At 38.9% G+C, this 22677-nt stretch overlaps 1 protein-coding gene and 6 non-coding genes across 7 annotated transcripts; 1 reads left to right on the top strand and 6 right to left on the bottom strand.

Annotated features, from left to right (window-relative positions):
* Positions 1–2860: 2860 nt before the first annotated feature.
* Positions 2861–2949, bottom strand: Trnay-gua. The gene is given in 2 exon segments: positions 2861–2896; positions 2913–2949. It is a non-coding gene; the product is annotated as a tRNA-Tyr (tRNA).
* Positions 2950–3035: 86 nt separating this feature from the next.
* Trnay-gua lies at positions 3036–3125 on the bottom strand. The gene is given in 2 exon segments: positions 3036–3071; positions 3089–3125. It is a non-coding gene; the product is annotated as a tRNA-Tyr (tRNA).
* A 308-nt stretch (positions 3126–3433) lies between these two features.
* Positions 3434–3524, bottom strand: Trnay-gua. The gene is given in 2 exon segments: positions 3434–3469; positions 3488–3524. It is a non-coding gene; the product is annotated as a tRNA-Tyr (tRNA).
* An 81-nt stretch (positions 3525–3605) lies between these two features.
* Positions 3606–3694, bottom strand: Trnay-gua. The gene is given in 2 exon segments: positions 3606–3641; positions 3658–3694. It is a non-coding gene; the product is annotated as a tRNA-Tyr (tRNA).
* Positions 3695–3775: 81 nt separating this feature from the next.
* On the bottom strand, positions 3776–3864 carry Trnay-gua. The gene is given in 2 exon segments: positions 3776–3811; positions 3828–3864. It is a non-coding gene; the product is annotated as a tRNA-Tyr (tRNA).
* Positions 3865–3944: 80 nt separating this feature from the next.
* On the bottom strand, positions 3945–4033 carry Trnay-gua. Its single transcript is given in 2 exon segments — positions 3945–3980; positions 3997–4033. It is a non-coding gene; the product is annotated as a tRNA-Tyr (tRNA).
* A 1326-nt stretch (positions 4034–5359) lies between these two features.
* On the top strand, positions 5360–22672 carry LOC117295465 (MAU2 chromatid cohesion factor homolog). Its single transcript, XM_033778133.1, has 16 exons — positions 5360–5657; positions 5819–5836; positions 9335–9400; positions 10146–10241; positions 10971–11093; positions 11498–11653; positions 12487–12562; positions 12805–12878; positions 13609–13803; positions 14713–14856; positions 15286–15369; positions 16247–16371; positions 16874–16985; positions 17862–17952; positions 19627–19754; positions 21023–22672. Exons 1-16 carry the CDS (start codon positions 5421–5423, stop codon positions 21086–21088), a joined length of 1791 nt encoding a protein of 596 aa, XP_033634024.1. The 5' UTR covers positions 5360–5420; the 3' UTR covers positions 21089–22672.
* The last annotated feature ends 5 nt before the right edge of the window (positions 22673–22677 follow it).

Genomic DNA, 22677 nt, shown 5'->3' with positions numbered 1-22677 from the left:
TTTCCAGCCTTCCTCTGACTTGTCGATTATGACTGAATGCTTCTTTAAAGGCAGTGGACACTATTGGTAATTACTCAAAATAATTATTAGCATAAAACCTTTCTTGGTAACGAGTATTGGGTAGCTGTTGATAGTATAAAACATTGTGAGAAACGGCTCCCTCTGAAGACAATGTAGTTTTCGAGAAAGAAGTAGTTTTCCATGAACTTGATTTCGAGACCTCAGATTTAGAATGTGAGGTCTCGAAATCAAGCATCTGAAAGCACACAACTTCGTGTGACAAGTGTGTTTTTCTTCTTTCATAGTTATCTCGCAACTCCGACGACCAATCGAGCTCAAATTTTCACAGGTATAGTATATCTTAAAATAAAATATAATAAAGAAAAATTCCCGAAGCGATCATATTCACACAGAATGAGTTTGTGCGTCCACACTGGCGAGATCTTCCTCCCTCCCAAAGAAAACCCTTGGAGGGGGACGAAGGCTGTCAATGTGTCATGATGAAACAAGTGTTTCTATAGTTCCGCGTTGGAAAATCCACAGGTGACTATATAATGCGTGCTGATGCATATAACTCAGTTTATGCAGGCGCAAAAGAGCCATCGCCTCCTTGGACAATTCATGTATACTCTATTAGTTACGGATGCAGCAATTTTAAAGGGAAGGTACACTATTGGTAATATATGTCAAAAACCAGTCTTCTCACTTGGTGTATATCAACATATGCATAAAATAACAAACCTGTGAAAATTTGAGCTCAATTGGTCATCGGAGTTAAAATGATGAAAGAAAAAAACACCCTTGTTGGACGAATTTGTGTGCTTTCAGATAGGAATAAAAGACTTCTAGTTTGAAGTCTGTTATTATTTTAGTGAGAAATTACCTCTATTTCAAAATGTATGCTACTTCAGAGGGAGCCGTTTCTCACAATGTTTTATACTGTCAACAGCTCTCCAATGCTCGTTACCAAGTCAGTTTTTAAGTTAATAATTGCTTTGAGTAACTACCAAACGTGTACCTTCCCTTTAAAGGAAAGCAATCTTTAAGTGGATCCGTTCGATTACTTTAATCCTGTACATGTATATATGCGAGGATTTCATTTCAAAATGGTGGTCGCGTTTGAGATATCGGACCTGGGGCGATTATGTCCCGCTGTAAGAATATTGGTAATTGCAATACACAATCTGGGAATCGTGTGTGGCATTGACGTGTTTTTACATTCAAATTTCTGGGATACAAACTAAAATCTTATTCTAGCCTCACTCGAAATGGCTCCAGAAATGCTTTGTACTATCGAAATCTGCTGGTAGGCCTACTTCTAACTAGGGCCCAATTTCATAGAGCTGCTAAGCAGGCAAATTAGCTAAGCATGAAATGTCTTCCTTGATAAAACAGGATTACCATCTGAATTTCCATTCGTTGCATATTGCTTGTTGGTACTGGTATTCAGATGGTGTTTGCTTATCCTGAAAATCACGCGGAAATTCGGTTAATCCTGTTTTTATAAAGGGAGAAATTGCATGCTAAGCAAATTTGTGTGCTTAGCAGCTCTATGAAATTGGGCCCAGATAAGTAAGTTTGTATTGCTATGTGAATTTTAAGAGTTATGCCAAATGTATACCTTCCCTTTACAATCAACACTGAATACTGTCACTCTACAATGAAGGTCATTACTGTTTGACGTCATAAAATAGCAATCACGTGCTAAAACCATTTGCATGTTGAATGTTTTTTTCATAGACGAGTTACCATTAAGGCTTCCTTCCATCTTCACTGGCCTCTCAATATAACCTAACTATGTCACTTGAAGAATCGAACTTTCAAAAAGGTGGTCATTAATTGACTATTGATGTGACAGGTAAAAACTGTATGGTTTTGTTTTCTCTGTTAAATTGTTTAATTCCCTTTTGGTTTTAACAAATTTGTAGATCTCCATGGTTTCACTTTAAAACACATTATCTTCATCGCAATGTTGTTTCCATACTTGGTTATTGAGCCTGTTACATTGACAACAGAGGTTCCTCACTGCATTTTCTTTAAATGCGAAAAAAAACACTACAATATTATAGTCTGATGCTTGATGGATAATATAAATTTAGAGATTGTAATGATTCATTTGGGGATTAATATAATCGATTTTCGGTTAGCCTACTTTGTTACACTATGGAGGTAAAAAATGTCATGGCGGAATTTTAACTCCATGGCCATGATGATTATAAACGTATATAGCAATGTGGGGTGTGAAGAAATTGTTTTGAACAGCCACGGGTTTGACGTTTCGAACAGTATGGTGTTCTACGCTGGTACTCAGCAAAGTCCTCTTCTGACTGTAAAAGCTGAGGTGAAGACTAGTTGTGCGTGAAACAGGTGGAAAGAATTGTGCTATCTGACCATGGACGTTGGTCTATGGTCTAGGGTCTAAAGGTGGCCGATCACTTTTGCCGGGTATTTGCTGGTGGCTTATATCTGACACCATACATGTTCAGAAAGACGGCATGACTAGCGTTCAGACTGAAAGTGGTCAATATTAATAGCGCCATACATCGTCATACACTTGTCATACAGCGACACTACGGTGGCCTGTTAAAGCCACTCCATTAATAATGCTTCTATGTTAGTCCATCTTTAAGAATTAAAAAAACGTACAAAGCGTACTTTTCGGCACAATATTTTACTTATTTCTTGTCAGCTTTCTATACTAACAGTGTAAGTTTAAAATGTTAATCTGTGGACATTGTGTTTGTGTTACTAGAATAAAATTCTTTTAAATTTGATGGCTGGCAACAACCCAGATTAATAATTTGGTAGGATTTGAAGTGACCCAGAAATCGTAGACACATAATCACGTAAAAAAATCACCTCCTTCGAGCCGGATTCGAACCAGCGACCTATGGATGACAAGCTTCTAGTGACTACAGTCCACCGCTCTACCAACTGAGCTATCGAAGGGCCATGCATTTGGACGTATATTTGGCTACCATTACCTTGACAATAATGACAAGGAAAATAAAATAAAATAAAATGTAAATAGCACTTCCTTCGAGCCGGATTTGAACCAGCGACCTATGGATGACAGGTTTTCTAGTGACTACAGTCCACCGCTTTACCAACTGAGCTATCGAAGGGTGAATACCTTTTGATATACATTTTGGAACCCAAATCCTTAATTATCTACTAAAATAATGTAAACCTAAGTAATAGCGACTTCGAACAGGGTTTTAACCAGTGACCCATTAACCGAGCAAAGACAAAAAGAGAACACTCTTCGAGCCGGATTTGAACCAGCGACCTATGTAAGACAAGCTTCTATAGTGACAACAGTCCACCGCTCTACCAACTGAGCTATCGAAGGGCTATGAATTTGGATATCAATTTGGAACCCATTACCACGACAATAATGACAAGGACAATAAAATAAAATGTGAATAGCACCTCCTTCGAGCCGGATTCGAACCAGCGACCTATGGATGACAAGCTTCTATAGTGACTACAGTCCACCGCTCTACCAACTGAGCTATCGAAGGGCTATGAATTTGGATATCAATTTGGAACCCATTACCTCGACAATAATGACAAGGACAATAAAATAAAATATAAATAGCACCTCCTTCGAGCCGGATTTGAACCAGCGACCTATGGATGAAAAGCTTCTAGTGACTACAGTCCACCGCTCTACCAACTGAGCTATCGAAGGGCCATGCAATTAGACATAAATTTGGAACCCATTACCTTGACAATAATGACAAGGACAATAAAATAAAATATAAATAGCACTTCCTTCGAGCCGGATTCGAACCAGCGACCTATGGATGACAAGATTCGAGTGACTACAGTCCACCGCTCTACCAACTGAGCTATCGAAGGGCCATGAATTTTGACATCAATTTTGAACCCATTACCTCGACAATAATGACAAGGAAAATAAAATAAAATGTAATAGCACCTCCTTCGAGCCGGATTCGAACCAGCGACCTATGGATGACAAGCTTCTAGTAACTACAGTCCACCGCTCTACCAACTGAGCTATCGAAGGGTTCTTGAATATTTTTCATTGTAGAATTCATAGAAGACATTCACTTCCGAATACCTCCTTATTGGAGTGCCGTTGGTACCAACACTATTGGCTGTGTCTGGATTAAGGCTACGGCTAAGGATGCACGACTGTTGCTAAGCGTTTTGTTGAGGACTCCATACATATCAACGCATGATGACGCGGAAATATAGCCATAGTAATATACTAACAGCCGCTTACTGCCCAACATAAAGCCTGTAAGCACAACAAGTGCTGAGCACAGAATAGAAACATGTTATCAGCAAAAAAATTCATCAAGCTTGCATTATTGTGGCTAGTGGTGCTTCACTCAATTTTTGCTTAGCAAAGAAAAAGTGTCGAATCGTCTGCTTATACGACAGCTTTCTGAAATTGGGCCTAGGACACGTGACCCACCGTCCCAGCGGTAATTACGCCCCGGGGCTTTTAAGGACGTTTCAAGGGCAAGGTAAAAGTGACCTGTGGGGTTTTCAAAGTCACAATCAGGTAAAAAAAATGGCTTTATTATATTTTTTGCAAGTTGAAACATTATTAAAAATACATGGCGGGGAATTGCAAATTAGTTAAATGTTTCAAGGCTTTATGAATTTGCCGGGTGAGGTTGGAGGAGGTGGGGGGGGGGGTACGGGTCACACCCCTGTCAGCCCTCTTTGTACTCGCAGCCAATGCGGATATACCCAATCAACCGGAAACATAAAAATTGACCATATTTCATTTTTAGCTCAGTTTAATTTCAAGCCAAATCTAAGATATCTTTGGGACGATTTTTATTTTTTTATATATTTTTTTAAATTCTTGTAGGGATTTGGCGTTATCATTTTACCACAAAGTGCAATGACCTTGATGATAGATCAACCCCAAAAGAAAAAAGGGGGAACAAATTAATTATTATTAACTGTCCATTATACTTATGCATGTGTTTGGTGGTGAAATAGTATTCAACAACTTGGTGGATATAGGCTTGACACTAAAATAACTAATGAACAACCTTGTTACTAAAACAAAGAAGCAAAAAAAATATATACAAATAAATAATGGTACATTATTTGGGATTGTATTCAATTATTGCCACACTGTGTCAAAACTATCCAGAGTTGAAAATAAATGAATGCATGAACCTAATTCATAAGTATTTCAAACGAGTTCAACAAATTGAAAAAGAAATTCTGTAGTGAAACTTAATGGCATTTTTAGCAATCTGTTCTATAATTAGCGTCACCCCAACTATTCGTGACCGCGTTCGTGACCGACAATTCCACAAGAGGGCGCTATGTCATTTTTAGCGTCCTTCATCAGAGACAGAAAAATCGTAAATCGTAAACCGGGTGAAAAATTTCACCAGCGGGAAGGCCCAAGTAAAGACCCTAAAATGGCGTCTGTGCCAGCAATACCGACAGATTCATGGTACCTGTCTTTACTAGGGATCGCCGAGAGCTTCAGGACAGCAAGCCCGCCCAAAATCAAGCACTGTATCCACTGTTTACAGTCCATTTTTCACTTCAAACCACCACCGAGGATCGAAGCAAGAACACACGTCCAGCTCGGCAGCTTATTGTTCACGCATACGAAAAACGTCGAGTTAGCGCGGACACATTTGGAAAAAGCCGTGAGTTTGATTATTATTAATTTATCCATAGGGCACTTTGTGCTCGAATTTAACCCTAGCCACTGACGGACGCAGTGAAGTAATTGTTTCTTATTTAAAATGTTCTGTCTAACCGTGAACTAATGATGTCTTTTTCCGTTTATTTTCTTTCAAATTTGTAGTGGGCCCTATCGCAGAGTGTATCCTTTTTGCTACATTACTAAACGTGTGCATATCTTTCTAGTGTACGGACGTCGCGTAGTGTATACTGTGTGTGTGTATTGGGTTTATTGCATGATGTCAGCTTGTAAGGTCAGCACGCATGCGTTGGTATGCACTGATTATTATGTTGTTGATAATGTGTGCAATGACTCGGTGAGTCTGCATTCAAATTCGGTTATTCATGGCGGAAATGCATGAATATTTCAAAAATGAATTGACAATCTCAAAAAATAACACATGGTTTTAGATGGTTAGCAGTTATTTAGAACTGTATAGACTCTCTGACTTGAACGATTCATTACTTTTGTTTGTTTCAATATGTAAAACAATTCATGATAATTTAAATATAAATTAAAATTATTAATATTAATATTATGATATTGTTTGTTTATTTTAAAACAACATTTCCAAGTCCTAGATGATTGTTAACAATTATTGGTTACAATTTATGAGAATAATGGTACCCCAAACAGTAAAACCAAAGAAGTAAACAAAATACACAAAGTAACCATGAATTTAAATGTGTAACTCAATTTGGAAGGAATCTGTTCAACAATTAAATTTCCAAAGAATTCAGACTGAATTTATCATTAGCTTTCAAATTCAATCATAATATCATTAGTAGTTATTTGAAGAAGGAAAAAAAAACCCACAAAAACACTTAAACAGGGATTACACAATTGGAGTAAGGAGATTCCACAAAAAAATGATTAAAAGTAATTTGTCCCCAGTGTACACAAGTTCTACTTATGTGGCACGTAGTTGCTCACTTTTGTCAGATTCTATCACATTATCACAGTCTCTATTGTCACCATAAAAAAATACCTTGTGACACTCAGAAAAGGCGGGCACATATCTTCCTATGGGGGGTGTTAATGTGATTTATACATGTACAAAGTTGCTGTGAATAGGCCATTTGCAAGTAAGATTTGAATGACGACTTACTGTCGGTACAATACTTTGTTCAGTCACAAGCAAATGTTTGGAATTAAGGCAGTGCTGCTGCTGTGTAAAAATTTATTTCTCCCTTGGAGATGTACCATTACTCCGTAATTGAAAAACGGCCTCAAGTGCCCAAAAAGCCATTTGCGTTTAGATTTGAATGATGTCTGGTAAGCGTCTGGTCCCAATGACTTGCTTTATCACAAGTTACACGTACCACTTTGAACGTCTCAAACTAAAGTCTATCAGTCTATAGTCTCACAGACAGTTGCTACGTCAAATGGTTCCGGGCAAGCTTTTGTATAGCAACCTCCAGAAGAGCAAACCCTGGTGCTATTGTACCATCTACATTAATTCAGAATTGTGTGTAGGATTTCGTTGTCTCTTACATGGTTACGCAAAAGCTTGTCATGAAGATTACAGAATCATGTGACATAGCAACTGTCTCTATAGCCTGGAGAAATTACAATTTACTAACTTTTGACTAACCATGTCAATGTACCAGACAGTATTCAAATCTCTATCGCGCAATGTATGGCTGATTATGGCCAAAGCATCAGACCTGTGGTAAATAATAATCATGCTTCTTTAATTAGCACTCAAATGCGTCACTCATTGATGCTCATGGTGCTTCAACTACTGCTGAATTTATCTTTTTGGTCGGCCCATCAACAAGTCACTGGTTTACAGTCACTGGATTAAGCGGTTAGGCGTTAGTTAGGTGTTAGAAAAACCACGATATTTTAACAGGAACTAAGAGAATATTTATCTCATACTGTCAAATATTTATCTCATACTGTCAAATTGAAAGATAGTTATCAGATTAAAAGTCAACATTTGATTTGAACGAGACTTGTTTCACTTAAATATTACACAGTTAGGTATTATTATTAAAACAAAAAAACACATAACCCCCAGATTGATGCTAAAACCACTGGCCTTGGTCCTAAAGTAACATGGGCCTGTGGACCAATGCTTTAAAGACACTGGACACATTTTGTAATTGTCAAAGACCAGTCTTCTCACTTAGTGTATCTCAACATGCATAAAATAACAAACTTGTGAAAATTTTAGCTCAATTGGTCGTCGAAGTTGCAAGATAGTAATGAAAGAAAAAACACCCTGTGTCACACGAAGTTGTGTGCTTTCAGATTCGAGACTTCAAAATCAAATTCTGAGGTCTCAAAATCGAAATTCATGGAAAATTACTTCTTTCATGAAAACTACTTCACTTCAGAGGGAGCTGTCTGTCACAATGTTTTATACTATCAACCTCTCCCCATTACTTGTTACCAAGTAAGGTTTTATGCTCTTAATTCTTTTAAATTACCAATTAGTGTCCACTGCCTTTAGGCCATAAGTTTATTAGAATTAATATTTTAGGTTGGTATGTAAAGTGGTTATTATCCCAAATGATTCCTTAAAAATAAATAACTGCAGGTATCGGGAGTTGCAAACTTAAAATCTATTAATTTCATTGGATGTGAGTTCCGTCTTGAAATGGATCAGAGGTAGTTTGATCTGGGTAGTTCTCTTGTCTTCAAAAGATCTCTTCAGATTGTATGTTTACATGTAGCTTAGCAGGCCAGGAATGTCATCTTTGAGAGGGCAAGGTCACTTTCTCTATAAATGCACTTCCATTGGAAAATCTGAAAGTCTTTGGGAAGCTTTTGTAGGAGCACCAAGGACAAGACTAGGGGAGACAGAGACCTTGGGCTTTGTGTAAGGCCTGGTCACACAGGACCTGATATTAAGAACGCAAATGAGAACAATAAAAATGCACGCTCTCGATTGGTGGAGCATTTCAACAAATCGAGGGCGTGCATTTTTATCGTTTTTAATCTCGTTATCGGGGCCTGTGTGACCGGGCCTTAAGTGTACGTGTAGGCCTGGCCTCTGTGCAGTTCCAGGCCTGAAGAAACACTTGAAAAATTGATTATGTGAATGGTTGCGGGTAAAAGTTAACATTTTTAATTTGGGTAGGATGGTGGTGGGGATTGGACGGGAAAAAAAGTTATCTCTTATTAAACCTGAAGTAGTTAAACCATCTCTTATCTTATAGTGTTAATACATTTTATCAGTCAGATTTAATTACTGTTTATAAAGTGCATTTAAGACTCAGAACACGTGTTTGGCAGTTATGTTAGATGGTGTAATTATAATCGCATGTTTGAATGCACACAATTCGATTGATCAACAGTTTATTTATTTAAAATTATAAAGATCTATTATCACAGAAAGATTTTAGGTGCAGGCATAGAATGTCAACTTTGAGGGGGCAAAGTAGTTTTCATCGTGCAAAAGGCTTTTCCACTGGGAAATGTTGATTTCTATGGGAAACTTGTATTGAGCACCATGGCCAATACCAGGTGCAATAGAGGTCATGGCGTACGAGGTCTTCAAGTAGTTCCAGGCTTGCACCAAAAGTTCATTTTGGCTCACTATTGGCCATGATTAAACCTCAAGAGGTATAATAATGGAATATTTATTTTCAATGAGTTAAAAGAGTTTCCTTGACATAGAATGCGTTTCAGATTCCATCATTTGAGGACGTCAAGTTTGAAGCAGCGAGCCAGTTAGCGAGGATTCATGAAAAACAAGTAAGCTTTGTTCACTGCTCTAGAATTGCAAGGGTCGTGGGTTCGAATCCCACCCGAGTAACATGCCTGTGATATTTTTTCACAGGACTCGGGAAAGTACTGAGTATACAGTGCTAACACACATCGGTGTATGGGTAAAAACCAAAATTAATATTCTTTATCCCCGATGCAAATTTAACATCTATTATATCGTTGCGGTACCCGCTGCCAAAACATAGGATTCGAACTGCCTCTAGCTGCCGGGCAACCTCGGTAGTCTAGTTGGTAAGACACTGCTCTAGAATTGCAAGGGTCGTGGGTTCGAATCCCACCCGAGTAACATGCCTGTGATATTTTTTCACAGGACTCGGGAAAGTACTGAGTATACAGTGCTAACACACATCGGTGTATGGGTAAAAACCAAAATTAATATTCTTTATCCCCGATGCAAATTTAACATCTATTATAAGCTTTGTTCGTTGTTCTCTTTACCCAAATCCTCCGAAGGCAATCCCTCTGCTTTGTCTGACAGTCCAGTCCCAAGGTGGGATTCACACCAGGGTCACCTTCTGGCATCCGAGCTGTGGAGCAATCATTAACCTTAACCCAACCTTCTTAGAAGACTTGTCTGTGTGTTTTCTAAAAAATCAAATTTTCCCAAAATGATCAAGATCGGGGCTTAATGTGTTCTGGTTGCTACAAGACTTGTATACTCCTATCACTTCTTATTTATTAACCTGCGTTTGTGAATTGTTGTTTCCTCCAGAGCCAGTTACATCTTGCAAAGCAAATCTTACGCAAAGCCATCGGTATATCTCAACAGTCATCATACTGGCACTGTCTTCTTCTTTTTCAGCTTGCAGTAAGTGTTTCCTCTGCCCCCCCCCCACCCCCACCCCCGAAATAAAAACAAATTATACAATTAAGTAAATAAAAGACTTGTGCGCAACTTTGAACTTTTCTAAAAACCTCTCCGTCACCATCACTTCATTTTCACAACACAGTTTTCACCACCCACACCAATATGAAACTGTACCACTTGATAATGTGTTGTGGCTGAGTGGATAAGAACACTGGACTCGCGCTCTGGTGTTTCTGATCAGCAGAGAATGGGTTTAAGTCCTGGACCCAGTTTCATAAAGCTGCTTAAGCAGAATAAAAGCTAAGCACAACAAAATTATGCTTACCAGAATAAGATTCCAGCCAAACTACCATGTCACATGTACAATGTGTGACTGATATTCTGCTCATTTCTGCTTAGCAGACAGTGCTAAGCACTATTTTCTGCTTACGCAGCTCTATGAAACTAAACCATTGTTTATGTGTTCTTTTCGGATGGGACATAAAACCAAAGGGCCTGTTTGTTGTGTAATGCTCGTTAATGAGCCCAGTGCACTTGTCTCAAAGAGAAAGGGTACGCACTATGTTCCTGGTTTGATTGGCTGAAGGTTGCACCACAGTACCTTGTAAATGTAAGCTTCAAAAATAGCTTTGCATGAACAAATACTGTATACTTACTATAGGCTAGTGATGTGATAAATTAAGTTTGTATTTAGCTGTTTAGCGTTGTGCTTTGTTTTCCTTTTTGCAGCAAATCCACACACATGAAAAAGACTTCATCTCAGCGTGTGAACTCTTAGGTGTTGGTGCGGACTATGCGGTGGTAGCTGGCTCAGAATACACAAGAGCCCTCTTCCTGCTTAGTAAAGGAATGGTAAGCAGATTAGGGCTTCAACAAAATGGACCTGCTATATAAGAATACTAGGACCTAATTTCATTGAGCCGTTTAAGCATAAAAAATGCATACAAATTATGCTTACAAAAATAAGTTTGTCAGCCAAAATAGTGTTAAATATTGATGATGTGTGGCTGGTATCCTGCTCATTTATGCTTAGCACAAATTTGTTAAGCTTTGTTTTCTACTTAAGTAGCTCTATGAATCCTTTAAATGTAGGCTCCAGCTGGTTCTATTTCCTTCCTCTGCATTTTAATTACTCCTGCTGCATCTTTTAATAATTTTACCAATGTGCATCATTGTACTTTTTATCTGCTTATGAAATGAAACGAACATAAATATGTATAAATAATAAACTACCTTTCTGTCTTTTGTTGTTGCAGTTGATGCTGATAGACAAGAAGTACGCCGAGGTCCATCCGGTATTGTCAACGTGTGGGTCCATCATCGATAACTACACAGGCAGCGACACTAACAAAGAGTCCCTTAAAGTCTACTTCTTAGTGCTGCAGGTTTGCCACTACCTCATGGCTGGCCAGGTAAGCCGTTATTCACATTAAGTACACCTCTCTGTCAATATATTCAACATACATTGGGGTTGAACAAGGGATCCCATGGCTGCCACTTCCCTGGTTGTATCAAAAACTCGGCTATGATCCCTGGTAAGCTTGCTAGGTTTTTCATTTTGAGATGACCTACGGTATACCTTCGCCAACATTTCGGGTATTCAGTATTACTGGGAACTTTACGGACAGGGCCATTCACATAAAGCCTGGTTCATACTTCCTGCAAATGCGAATGCCAAGCAAATTTCAACGTCATAGCCCTGTTTTCGCAGCGAATGTTTCGCAGGAGTTGAGCACATATCAACTGATGCAAATTATTCGCTGAGAATTAGTGACGTCAAAATTCGTATCGCATTCACAGGAAGTATGAACCGAGCTTTAGTCCATCTCTCTGTATAGATTTTCGAAATACTTTGCCTGAAACAAAGGTATCAAAGAAAAGGTCATCCCTCTGCTGCCGTTTCCTAGGCTGTGTCATAAACTTGGGTCAGGCATGATATTTGTCCTACTAAAGTCTGATTTCCGATTTTAAAAATCAGACAAATTGTGATTAAATGGCCTTGATACTTCACGGAGGCAACGAAGGCGATTGCCTGCATGTCCCCTGGTCATTGCCTTGGCACCCTTGAAATGCTCCAGTACAAATTTCATCATAGGGTGCCCTTTACCAAGAAGAAAATGCCTTGGTGCCCTTGTCCTTTCAAAATGGAAGCATACAGGCCTGAGTCCTTGTGTACATTTAGGTCAGCCCTTGTTCTCTATAAAGCACCACCTTTGTATTTGACAAATGAAATGCCCTGTTTCAGGTAAAGAGTGTGAAGACTGCACTGAAGAACCTTCAGCAATCAATACAGACAATAACAATGCTGCATTCAGACGAAGGTAAGTACACAACAATCTTGGCTTTGTTTTGAACTTTCAGCTGATCAACTGTTTTTTACACTTTTTATCAATTCAAAAGAATAACTTCCAGTGACTGTTCCGGAAGGGATTTTATTTTTTGAGACCGGGCATGTGCACGATCACTGATTGCACATGGTGTGGTATTTTTATTTTATTTTTGTATTTAATGGCAACAATACCGCAACATTTGACGTTGCAATTATCACTTCTTTCTGTTGCAGAACCTATTTCAAGTAACCCTGCAGATCTCTTTCACTGGTTACCGAAAGAACACATGTGTGTATTAGTATATCTGGTAAGTAGAATGGCCCCCTTGCTGCATCCTCAATTTTATGGTTTTATCTTGTTTACCCCCAAACTTCTCGGTGCAATTTTATACAGGTTCTTAAATTCTGAGTTTGTGCGTAATAATATAATAATAAATAATAATAATATTGACTCTTAAGGCCGAGTCACACTGCAGCGATTACTAAAACGATAACAATCACGACGCTAGGAGAACGCATTATATTGGTTGAATTGCTCTACGCAGAAAACGCACACGCTCATTCAACCAATAGATTGCGTTCTCTTTGCGTCGCAATCGTTATCGTTTTCGTATCGCTGCAGTGTGACTCAGCCTTTTTAGGCCTTCATAGTATAGCACACTTCCAAAGTGATAACTGTGATTTGACCATTATTACCTCCAATTTTTATTGCGAGACGCTGATTATCCTTTGGACGGGACGTAAAGCTGTTGGTCCCTAGTGTTTTGTGAAGCACATTAAAGAACCCAGTTACACTACACTTATCTCTATCAGAGAAAGGGTTTGCCTCGGTGTTCCTGGCAGTGGCTGACTGCCGCACCTTACAAAGTGTTACATAAACGGGTCTCATGATTAAAAAATCTTTCTGGAAGTTAATAACGATAAAGCGCTTTAGACACCCATCTAAAGACAAAGTGCTTTATAAAAACTAGTTGATACTATTATTATTTGATGCAAGAGGATGTCTTAAGCAGTCACTTTATTGTTTTTGGTTGCCAGGTAACGGTGATGCATTCAATGCAAGCTGGCTATATGGACAAAGCCCAGAAGTTCACCGACAAAGCCCTGCTTCAGATCGAGAAGTTGAAGATCTTGGACTCCCATCCCATCCTGTCTGCCTTCCAGCTAATGCTTCTTGAACATATCGTCATGTGCCGCCTCGTCATGGGTCAGAAGTCATTGGCCATTCAGGAGGTCAGTGAAAGCCTTTTCATTTCCCTCCAAAAGTAATTAGTTGACCTGGGCCCAATTTCTAAACACAAAAATTTAATAATCCTTAATAAAAACAGGATTACCTACCAAATGTCCACGTTATTTTTAGGATAAGCAAACAACAGCTGAATACCAGTAACAAGCGATAATGAAATTTGATTGGTAATCCTGCTTTTTTTCAAGGAAGAAATTTCATGCTTAGCAAATTTTTGTGCTAAGCAGCTCTATGAAATTGGGCCCTGGTGGTATCATGCCTTGCCTTCTCAGGGCTCAAACTTTACACTGGACCACAGGCCCGAGGCCAGCAGTCTTGGTGTCAGTCACTAATCTTTTGACTGGGCATGTCCGGCGGTCTTGTGTTTTTTAATAATAGAATAAAATGGTCGTGTGATCATTTAAAAAAGTGGTAGCGTTTTTGAGATATTGGCAAAAAATGTGAAGCGGTTATATCCATCCAAGTAGAATAATTTGAATGAGAATGCACATTGTGAGAAACTTTTCTGGCAGTGATGTTTCTCAGAGTCAAATTTGGGGGTTAAAACATATCTTTTTTCATAACATCATTACTTTGTAGTAAAATGATTCTCAAAATGCCTATAACTATCGAAAGCTGCTGTATGTCTTCTAACCAATAAATTTTTATTGCCATACATTCTAAGAGTAATTGCTTAACAGATACCTCCCTTCATATGTCATTGAAAACTTTGTAAATTTGGATGTTGTCGACCTTTTGGTTGTTTTTTATTCAGATTAAAATAAACCATTAATAAAAAAAAAAATTCTTGTCCCTTTTGATTCCTTCAGACTTCACAAGCGTGCAAGGTCTGTTCACAGAACCCTCTTCCCTTTATAAGTCATTAACTTTTCTCTTTTGCCTTTTTCTTCCCTCAGATTTCACAAGCGTGCCAGGTCTGTTCGCAGAATCCTCGGTTACTCACAACGCACGGGGCACAGCTACACACGTTACTCGGTCTCTACTCAATGTCAATGAACTGTATGGAGAGTGCAGAGGCACAGTTTAGCGCAGCTCTCGCAGTGAGTATTTAGCGTTCCTTCCAGTTTCATGAACAAGATAATGATTATTAATTTTATCCTCAAGCAAACTTGAATCCTCGATCACACCTTAGTTGACGATCTCTGGCTACGCGTCAGTTACAGGGATGTGATTACTCTGATTTTAACCTGAAATCTTATTGGTTTTTTTAATTATAATTAAAATCAAATTCATATAAACATTAAGATAAACCATATAGAACGGCCCAAATTGCAGAGTAGGACTTTTAAATTCACAGATAAATGTTTGTAACCAGGCTAATTTGGAGACTGCTGACATAGGGCTAGATAACTCATTTTGTAGAACGTTGGCTCCAGGTTCAACCCCAACTTAAAAATTTACCAGGTAATTTTCCCTTGTTGTGTAATATTTGAATTCTAATTTTTGAACACTTGTTTGTTTGTTTGCAGATTACAACACAAACAGAATTATGGCAGTTTGCATCACTGAATCTGGCAATAGTTTACCTCAGGTCGGGCAATAGGCAGCAGGAGGTAAGTGACGGAGTTCCCTCTCATTTTGGCGTGAGGGCTCTCTCAAAACTATTTGTATCCCTTTGGGGGTCTATTCATTCATACCCAAATTTGGGGGTCTATTCATTCATACCCAAAACTTTTATTAAACAATGGAACACATTTCCATCAGAGACATTATGTCCAACGAGGACAATAAGACTTTGAAAGGGGCCGTTATAACCCACCTCTACAGCAAACTTAAAACTACGGCGCAACAAAAGTTACAGACCGATGATTAAAACTGCAGGATTGGACAAATCGCGTATACCCCTGGAACTGATAAAAATAGTATAAAGAGCGCCCTCACGCGGTAAAAAAATACAGTGCATTCAGTAGTGTTATCCCTAAACACTGGTCCGCTGGCCACACGCCAAATAAAACACCTGAGGACCAGTCAGAATTCAGTTCAAGTGGTCCGACTGGCCAGTTCAGTGTTGAAAAGCATCCCTATTTCATTTGAAAGATTGACAAGGGAAAATCCATTGGCCGATTAAAACAACAAGCTTACTGGTAGGCCTACTGCTGGCCGGTCAAAAATAAAAGGGCAAATCGTGCACATTTATTTATTTTTAACCCATATCCGCCTGATTGGACATAGTAACTCGTATGTTTTGCTTGTTGTCATATTTTCTTCAGCTGTTTTCCTTTTGTGTGTAGGCGCCTTGATCGGGTTTTCCGGATAAATGCGCCTTGTAAATCATTATTATTATTATTACTATTATTATTATTATTATTATTATACATAAACACTGTACTGTAGCCGCCAATTAGGACACAACCTAATTGGGATTTGAACCGGGGGTAAACAAAAAGATCACTAGTATGATTGATGTAAAATATGTTTCTTCTTTCCCAGTTATTATCATTATTAGAGAGAATAAACCCAGAGGTATTACCAACGAACTCTCACAGTTTGCGAGCTGCAGCGTACTACGTCAAAGGGTTGCAGGCGTTCTTTCAAGCAAGATATAATGAAGCAAAGTAAGTTTGTTAAAGCCAGTGGACATGTTTGGTAATTGTCAAAGACCAGTCTTCTCACTTGGTGTATCTCAACATATGCATAAAATATCAAACATGTGAAAATTTGAGCTCAATCGGTTGTCGAAGTTGCGAGATAATAGTGAAAGAAAAAACACCCTTGTCGCACTTGTGTGCTTTCAGATGCTTGATTTCAGGACCTCAAATTATAAATCTGAGGTCTCGAAATCAAATGCATGAAAAATTACTTCTCGAGAACTACGTCACTTCAGAGGGAGCTGTTTTTCACAATGTTTTATACTATCAACCTCTCCCCATTACTCGTAATCAAGAAAGGTTTTATGATAATAATTCTTTTGAGTAATTACCAACAGTGTCCACTGCCTTAGATGGTTTTTTGTTTCCTTTCCGGGGATTAGTGACGAGAGGTATCAATAAGGTATGTTGGTAGCAAAGCTGAGGTTAATATCTTTCTTTCTTTTTTTGATTTTGTGTTTAATTTCAGGAGGTACCTGAGGGAAACATTAAAGATGTCCAATGAGGAGGATTTGAATAGATTAACGGCCTGTTCACTGGTGCTACTTGGACACATATTCCTCTCATTAGGGAGTACCAGGGTAAGTCATGTCACGTAAACTAAGCTTGGGCGATATCGATTTATTTTATTCACGATATATCGCCGACAATATATCGCGATATTCGATATAATTGCGATTAATGAAATTTGACATCATCAGTCTTCAAACTCCAAGTTCTAATGACCAATTCTTCTGCTTTTACTCCAAACCTATGGGGTGCAAGATTTCTCAGCTAGCAAATACATCGCGATATTTAATCGATATTGCGATATATCGCGATTATTGCGATATATCGCGATATATCGCGATATATCGATATTTCCATTAAAACCAAATCCATCCGATATCGAAATCATTTCCAAATTAATTTCGCGATATTCGATAATATCGTGATATTGCCCAAGCTTAACGTAAACACAACGTACAGTCATACTTCTTTGGTGACGACACACAATTGTACACCACATTTAGCCCCAACATTGTAGGTGATGACAACAACATGCTTGAGTCACTCACATCCTGCCTTCATGAGGTCCAGAGCAGGATGCTGAATTTGTTGAAACTCAACCCACACAAGACCAAGTTTATTGTAATATGTTCTCCACAGGTAAAAACAAAAAATCAAAACATACAAATTGGCAACGCACAAGTTATGCCCAGCACAGATGCGCGTAATCTTGGTGCATTTTACATTAGATCTTTTCCAACAGGCCTTTTCTCTTTCAGAACGGCGCCTTTGAATGTTTCACAGATAAAGCAAACCTTATAAGTGCTATGCTATTATTATTATTTTTTTTTGATTACTATGTACCCTGTACACAAAAGCAGTAAACCAACACTGATATTATGTTTATACCATTATGGGTATCAGACTGTTTTTCTCATTCAGCCTTATTTTATTTATTTTTTGAACAGGAAAGTATGAACATGGTATTACCAGCCATGCAACTTGCAGGGAAGATCCCTGATGTTCATGTCCAATTATGGGCGTCAGCCTTACTCAGAGGTGAGTTTTATCAACATGATTTCTGAATTTAGAAATTTGGGTTTTATTTATATTTTGTTATACAAGTTTTCCACAAAGCAACTCCTTATGAAGTCTACTACAGCAGCTTTGCAACAACAAAATCATTACAGAAACCCTGAAAAAAAATACTTTAAGAGCAAGGAGGAGTTCTTATTGAAAACATTGTCTTCTTCTTTTTAACTTGCTTTGTGTTAATACTTTGTTTATTGTGTATGCTTATAGTTTTAGTATACATAAGCCTATTTTCATTTGATGTTGTATATGTTGAGTATTGATGTACTAACAGTGTGTAGGTTTTGAGGCATTGCATGGTGAGGTATCGACGTGTTCCTACTTCACTGTGTAGATTTTTGTTATTTGAGAACTTGTCTTGCTACTTAAACTACTGTCACAAAGTAGATTTCCGAATTCAAAGACTACTAGTGATGTAGTCCCAGCTGATTTCCTACCTTCTGCCCCGGTAGTTACAAGCATGACAGTTTTTTTGGAACTAAGTATTGTCCTGAATTCCAAAATCTACTCCATGTCAGTTAAATAAGTAGCAAGACAACTTCTCAAAAAAACAAAATCTACGCGGCTAAGTAGAAAACACATTGTGTTATCGCAAACCGAGTATTATAAGTTATCACACAAGCGCGAGTGGAATACGGAAAAGTAAAGCGCTCCTGCGTCCCATATCCAACGCGTCCCATATCCAACGGGGCCGAATTTATCTTCCAGTCTCACTTGCAACCACAAAATTTAAAATTTCACGCGCCCAAAGTTTAGAATGTAATTTTTGCACTGACCGTATACGGAGAATGACAAAATGACATGTCACAATACGCACTGTGTAATAAAAACAGAGGAAGTAGGATATAAAACAGAGGTCGTAGCATATATGTTTTTATCCCCTAGTAGTTCGAGCTTCTGATTGGTGGATTAGCTCGTACTGGAAGATAATTGTTATTACAATGTAAATATGGCATGTTTTCGTCAGTGTTAAATAAGGGTTTCGGCTATTTTAATCTATCAAAAGATAATTATCTAGCTGTGGTTACACTTATTTTTACCGTAGATTGCACTTGTCAATTTAGGTTGTGTTAATAACTTAGCTTTGTCATGTTTGTAAGGCTTGATGGTTCGCAAGGTGGAAAGAAAATAAACATAAAAGTTGCAGTGACACCATGAAGGTAGATCCCTTTGAGTGCTGGTGGATCTGAGATGACCTGATGAACTCATGACAATTTTCGAACAGGATTCGAACAGCTGGGCCTGGGGGTTAAACATATAGCCAAATGGTTCTGCTGGGAACCACCATCACTCAAAAGAGATCTACATGTATTTACCTGGTGTCACCGCAAATTTTCTGATATTTACGTAGCTTCTCTGCACTTAGTGATTTCAAACTTGCTCTCAAAACCCATCTCTTTCAGAACAGTAGTTTGGCTTAGTTTCAGGTGGTCTAGTTGGTATGACACTGCTCTAGAGTTGCAAAGGCAAGGTTTTGAATCCCACTCGAGTAATATACCTGTGATCTTTTCACAGAATTTGGGAAAGTACTGAAAACTAATATTCTTTATCCCAATGCAAATTTAACATTTTAAACTTATTATTATCATCATTATTATTATTATTATTTATTTAACTCGACTATGTCTTAATTATGCTCAGATTTATATCACTTGGAAGGCGACCCAGTACGGGAGAGGGAAGGGTATCAAATGCACACATCATTCTCACAACAGCTTCTCAAAGACCACTTCCAGTCATCGCAACAGTCAGAGCACAACCTTATTCAGGTAGGATGTGGTTTAAACCCTTAAGGCCGGTTTATAGTCGGTCGCGCGATGGCCGCGCGATGGCCGCGCAATGGAAATCTTGCGCGCGATCCTAAGACTGAGGCCTAAAAATTGTGTCTTTTTATGATTGCGCGTCAAGATTTCCGACTCCCGACCATCGCGCGACGGACTATAAACCGGCCTATATACCAGGCCTGATACTTCACGGAGGCAACGAAGGCGATTGCCTCCGTGTCCCCTGGTCATTGCCTTGGTGCCCTTGAAATGCTCCAGTACAAATTTGCAACTTCATCATAGGATGCCCTTTACCAAGAAGAAAATGCCTTGGTGCCCTTGCCCTTTCAAAAACGAAGCATACAGCCCTGTATATACCCCGTTCACACATAGACGCCGCTTCTACTACAGAGCGTGGCCAATCCCGGGCCAGTCATGGGAGGATCTCCATGAGCATGGTTTGGTCTAGACTGGGCCCGTCAGATGTTCAGGCTAGGTTTGTTCGGGTTGGGATCTCCTAGGTCAGGGAAGCTGTGTTCTGTTCCCACACCTATTTTTAACGTTTGTTATACAAGCAGCCTGGTAGCTTTGTGATGAGATCTCTGTAGTCTTTATAAAAACGCAGCACCGTCGGCAACTATTTCAAAGTAGAAACAACTGCTTGGTTGACATTGGTCTAGGTGTCATCATTGTTTGGTTATATTATTGAAACAAGAAGAGTTTTCAATTCGTCTAACCCCGCCCCCCCCTCCCTTAAAAACAAAAGGTTGGGTTGTTTTCAACCTTTTTTCCCACTTTTTTTTTGGGGGGGGGGTTCCAATAATTGATTAAGATTAAACTTTATGGACAGGTTTGCAGATTAAACTTGGAACACTCCTCCAAAAGAGATTTTACACACGGTTGTACTCACAACTTTACTTTTTATAGTTAATTATCTTCTTTCACAGGTCTGTTATTTCATGAATTATTGGGTCACATCAAGTGTGGATACTGGTCTCTGACAATAGACCGATCCCTTAGGCTTCGCCGACGAGCGACGACGCACGTGTGAGCAAGAACCTGTGAGCCACTCCAATGCCTTTCTGCACAACTCTGTCGCGCGCATCAGCATATGCACACGCATGTCGGGCTTTATTTGCCGGACCTTTGTTGCGTTGTGATTGGCCAATACACAATGGGGCGGAGCTTAATGGATCGGTCTATTACAAATTTGACACCTTTGCTCTGAGGAACTACTTGGTAATTTGTTTTGATTTTGTATTTTCTTTCTGCAGTGGACGGAGGGCCCATGTCCGATTCATTTACTCCAGGGTGACGGAGCGAGCTCGAGTATCTTATAGCACACGTCCAACCCTCGTCAAACAAAATGCTCTTCTCTGTTTTAAACAAAATGTGCCAACTCGACTCTACTCAAGTTAAGAACTTTGCTTCTCTTTTTTAAAAAATAACCTTGGTTTTGTTATTCTTGTGTCTGTTCTTTGTGATGATTTTAATCTGAAATTGATGTGGATCTGTAAATCATGAAGTCGACTGCAAATCTGTTGAAAGAATCGGAGGATCATATTCATATAGCTGCTAAATGCTCAACTTTGTTGAGTCAAGTAATTGTGGTTTGTCCGAATGATTCCTCTTCCACAACTATTTGTGATGCATAATGTTTGTGCCATTTTGGGCCTATGTCAGTGACTTTTGCTTTGAAATTCATTTGCGTTAAGGTGAATTGCTATGCCGTCACATGTCCCATAATCCTCTCTAAATGGCTACCACTTGCCATTTTTGATGACGTTAACATTTAATTTTCCATTACAATGGTAACCATGGCAAACATGCCTGGGGTGACTAGTGTGACTAGTGTTGATGCTGCGACTTTTGATTGCGTTTTCCAGTCCTGAATTTCAACTAATACTCCCATGTGCCGCCATGACTAGAGGCATACATGAGGGTATGCACGTTTTATAGCCCAGTGGTTGGGTTTGTGCAGTTAAATCCAAGATAAGACAAGTGGTTGTGACTAGTGTTGAAGTTGCAACTAATTGAAGCCTATTTAGTCTGGTAGTGGATTTCACTAGTCGCCCAGGCCTGATAGAAAATTCAGACAAATTTAGAAAGGATTGTGGTAAATTTGTGATGTTATTGCAATGCACCTACTAGCAATGTTTTTCACTTGACCAGCTTCATATGTAGATGCAAATAGATCTTGTTTAGCCAGGTCTGTGGTTACCGGTTTCATCTTGCATTGCTGAGGTGCAAACACAAGCAATCTAGCTGTATCTGGGAATTCATACATGGGACAGTAATTGGGCCCTGCTATATAGTAGTGAACACACTGAAGCTTGGTATTCATACATGGGACAGTAATTGGGCCCCTCTATAAAATGAATTTAGTGAACATACTGAAGTTGAGAATGTATTATGATTTTGAAAACCCTCGATCTCCACAAGTGAACAACACCATTACTGGAGGCAAGAAATGCAGCAAACTATCTCTGTCCCTTTTTCTACAAAATACTTTTTCTACCAAATAATGAGACAAAAATGCTAACAACTGGATGTAGACAAGATGCATTATGTGATGTAAAAGTTGCATCAGTAAATCGTTTTTTCCAACTTTGCCGACCAACACTGTTTGATTACAAATAACTGTATTCTCTGTGCTCACCAAGTCCTGGGGAAGAAGAAATCCCAGGCATCTCTTACAGAGAATTGAACCCGTAACCGTCAGTATTCTTAAGTGGGGCTCAAATTCATGGCTTTGCCTACTGTGGAATTCTGTTCGTACAGAATTCTAGTTAAAGTAGAGCGCTGAAATTTTGGTAAGCTATAGTGTATCATATTTGTAAAAATTGATGGACGGCACAAGTTAAAGGGTCTAGGTACTTTTTGTAAGAGACAAAAAAGACAATGTTCACAGATTTACACTAAACTTACA

This window comes from Asterias rubens, chromosome 10 (genome assembly GCF_902459465.1).
Source record: "Asterias rubens chromosome 10, eAstRub1.3, whole genome shotgun sequence".
Taxonomy (NCBI): domain Eukaryota; kingdom Metazoa; phylum Echinodermata; class Asteroidea; order Forcipulatida; family Asteriidae; genus Asterias; species Asterias rubens.
Note: the sequence above shows the minus strand (reverse complement) of the source record. Positions and strands in the feature narration are given on the sequence as shown.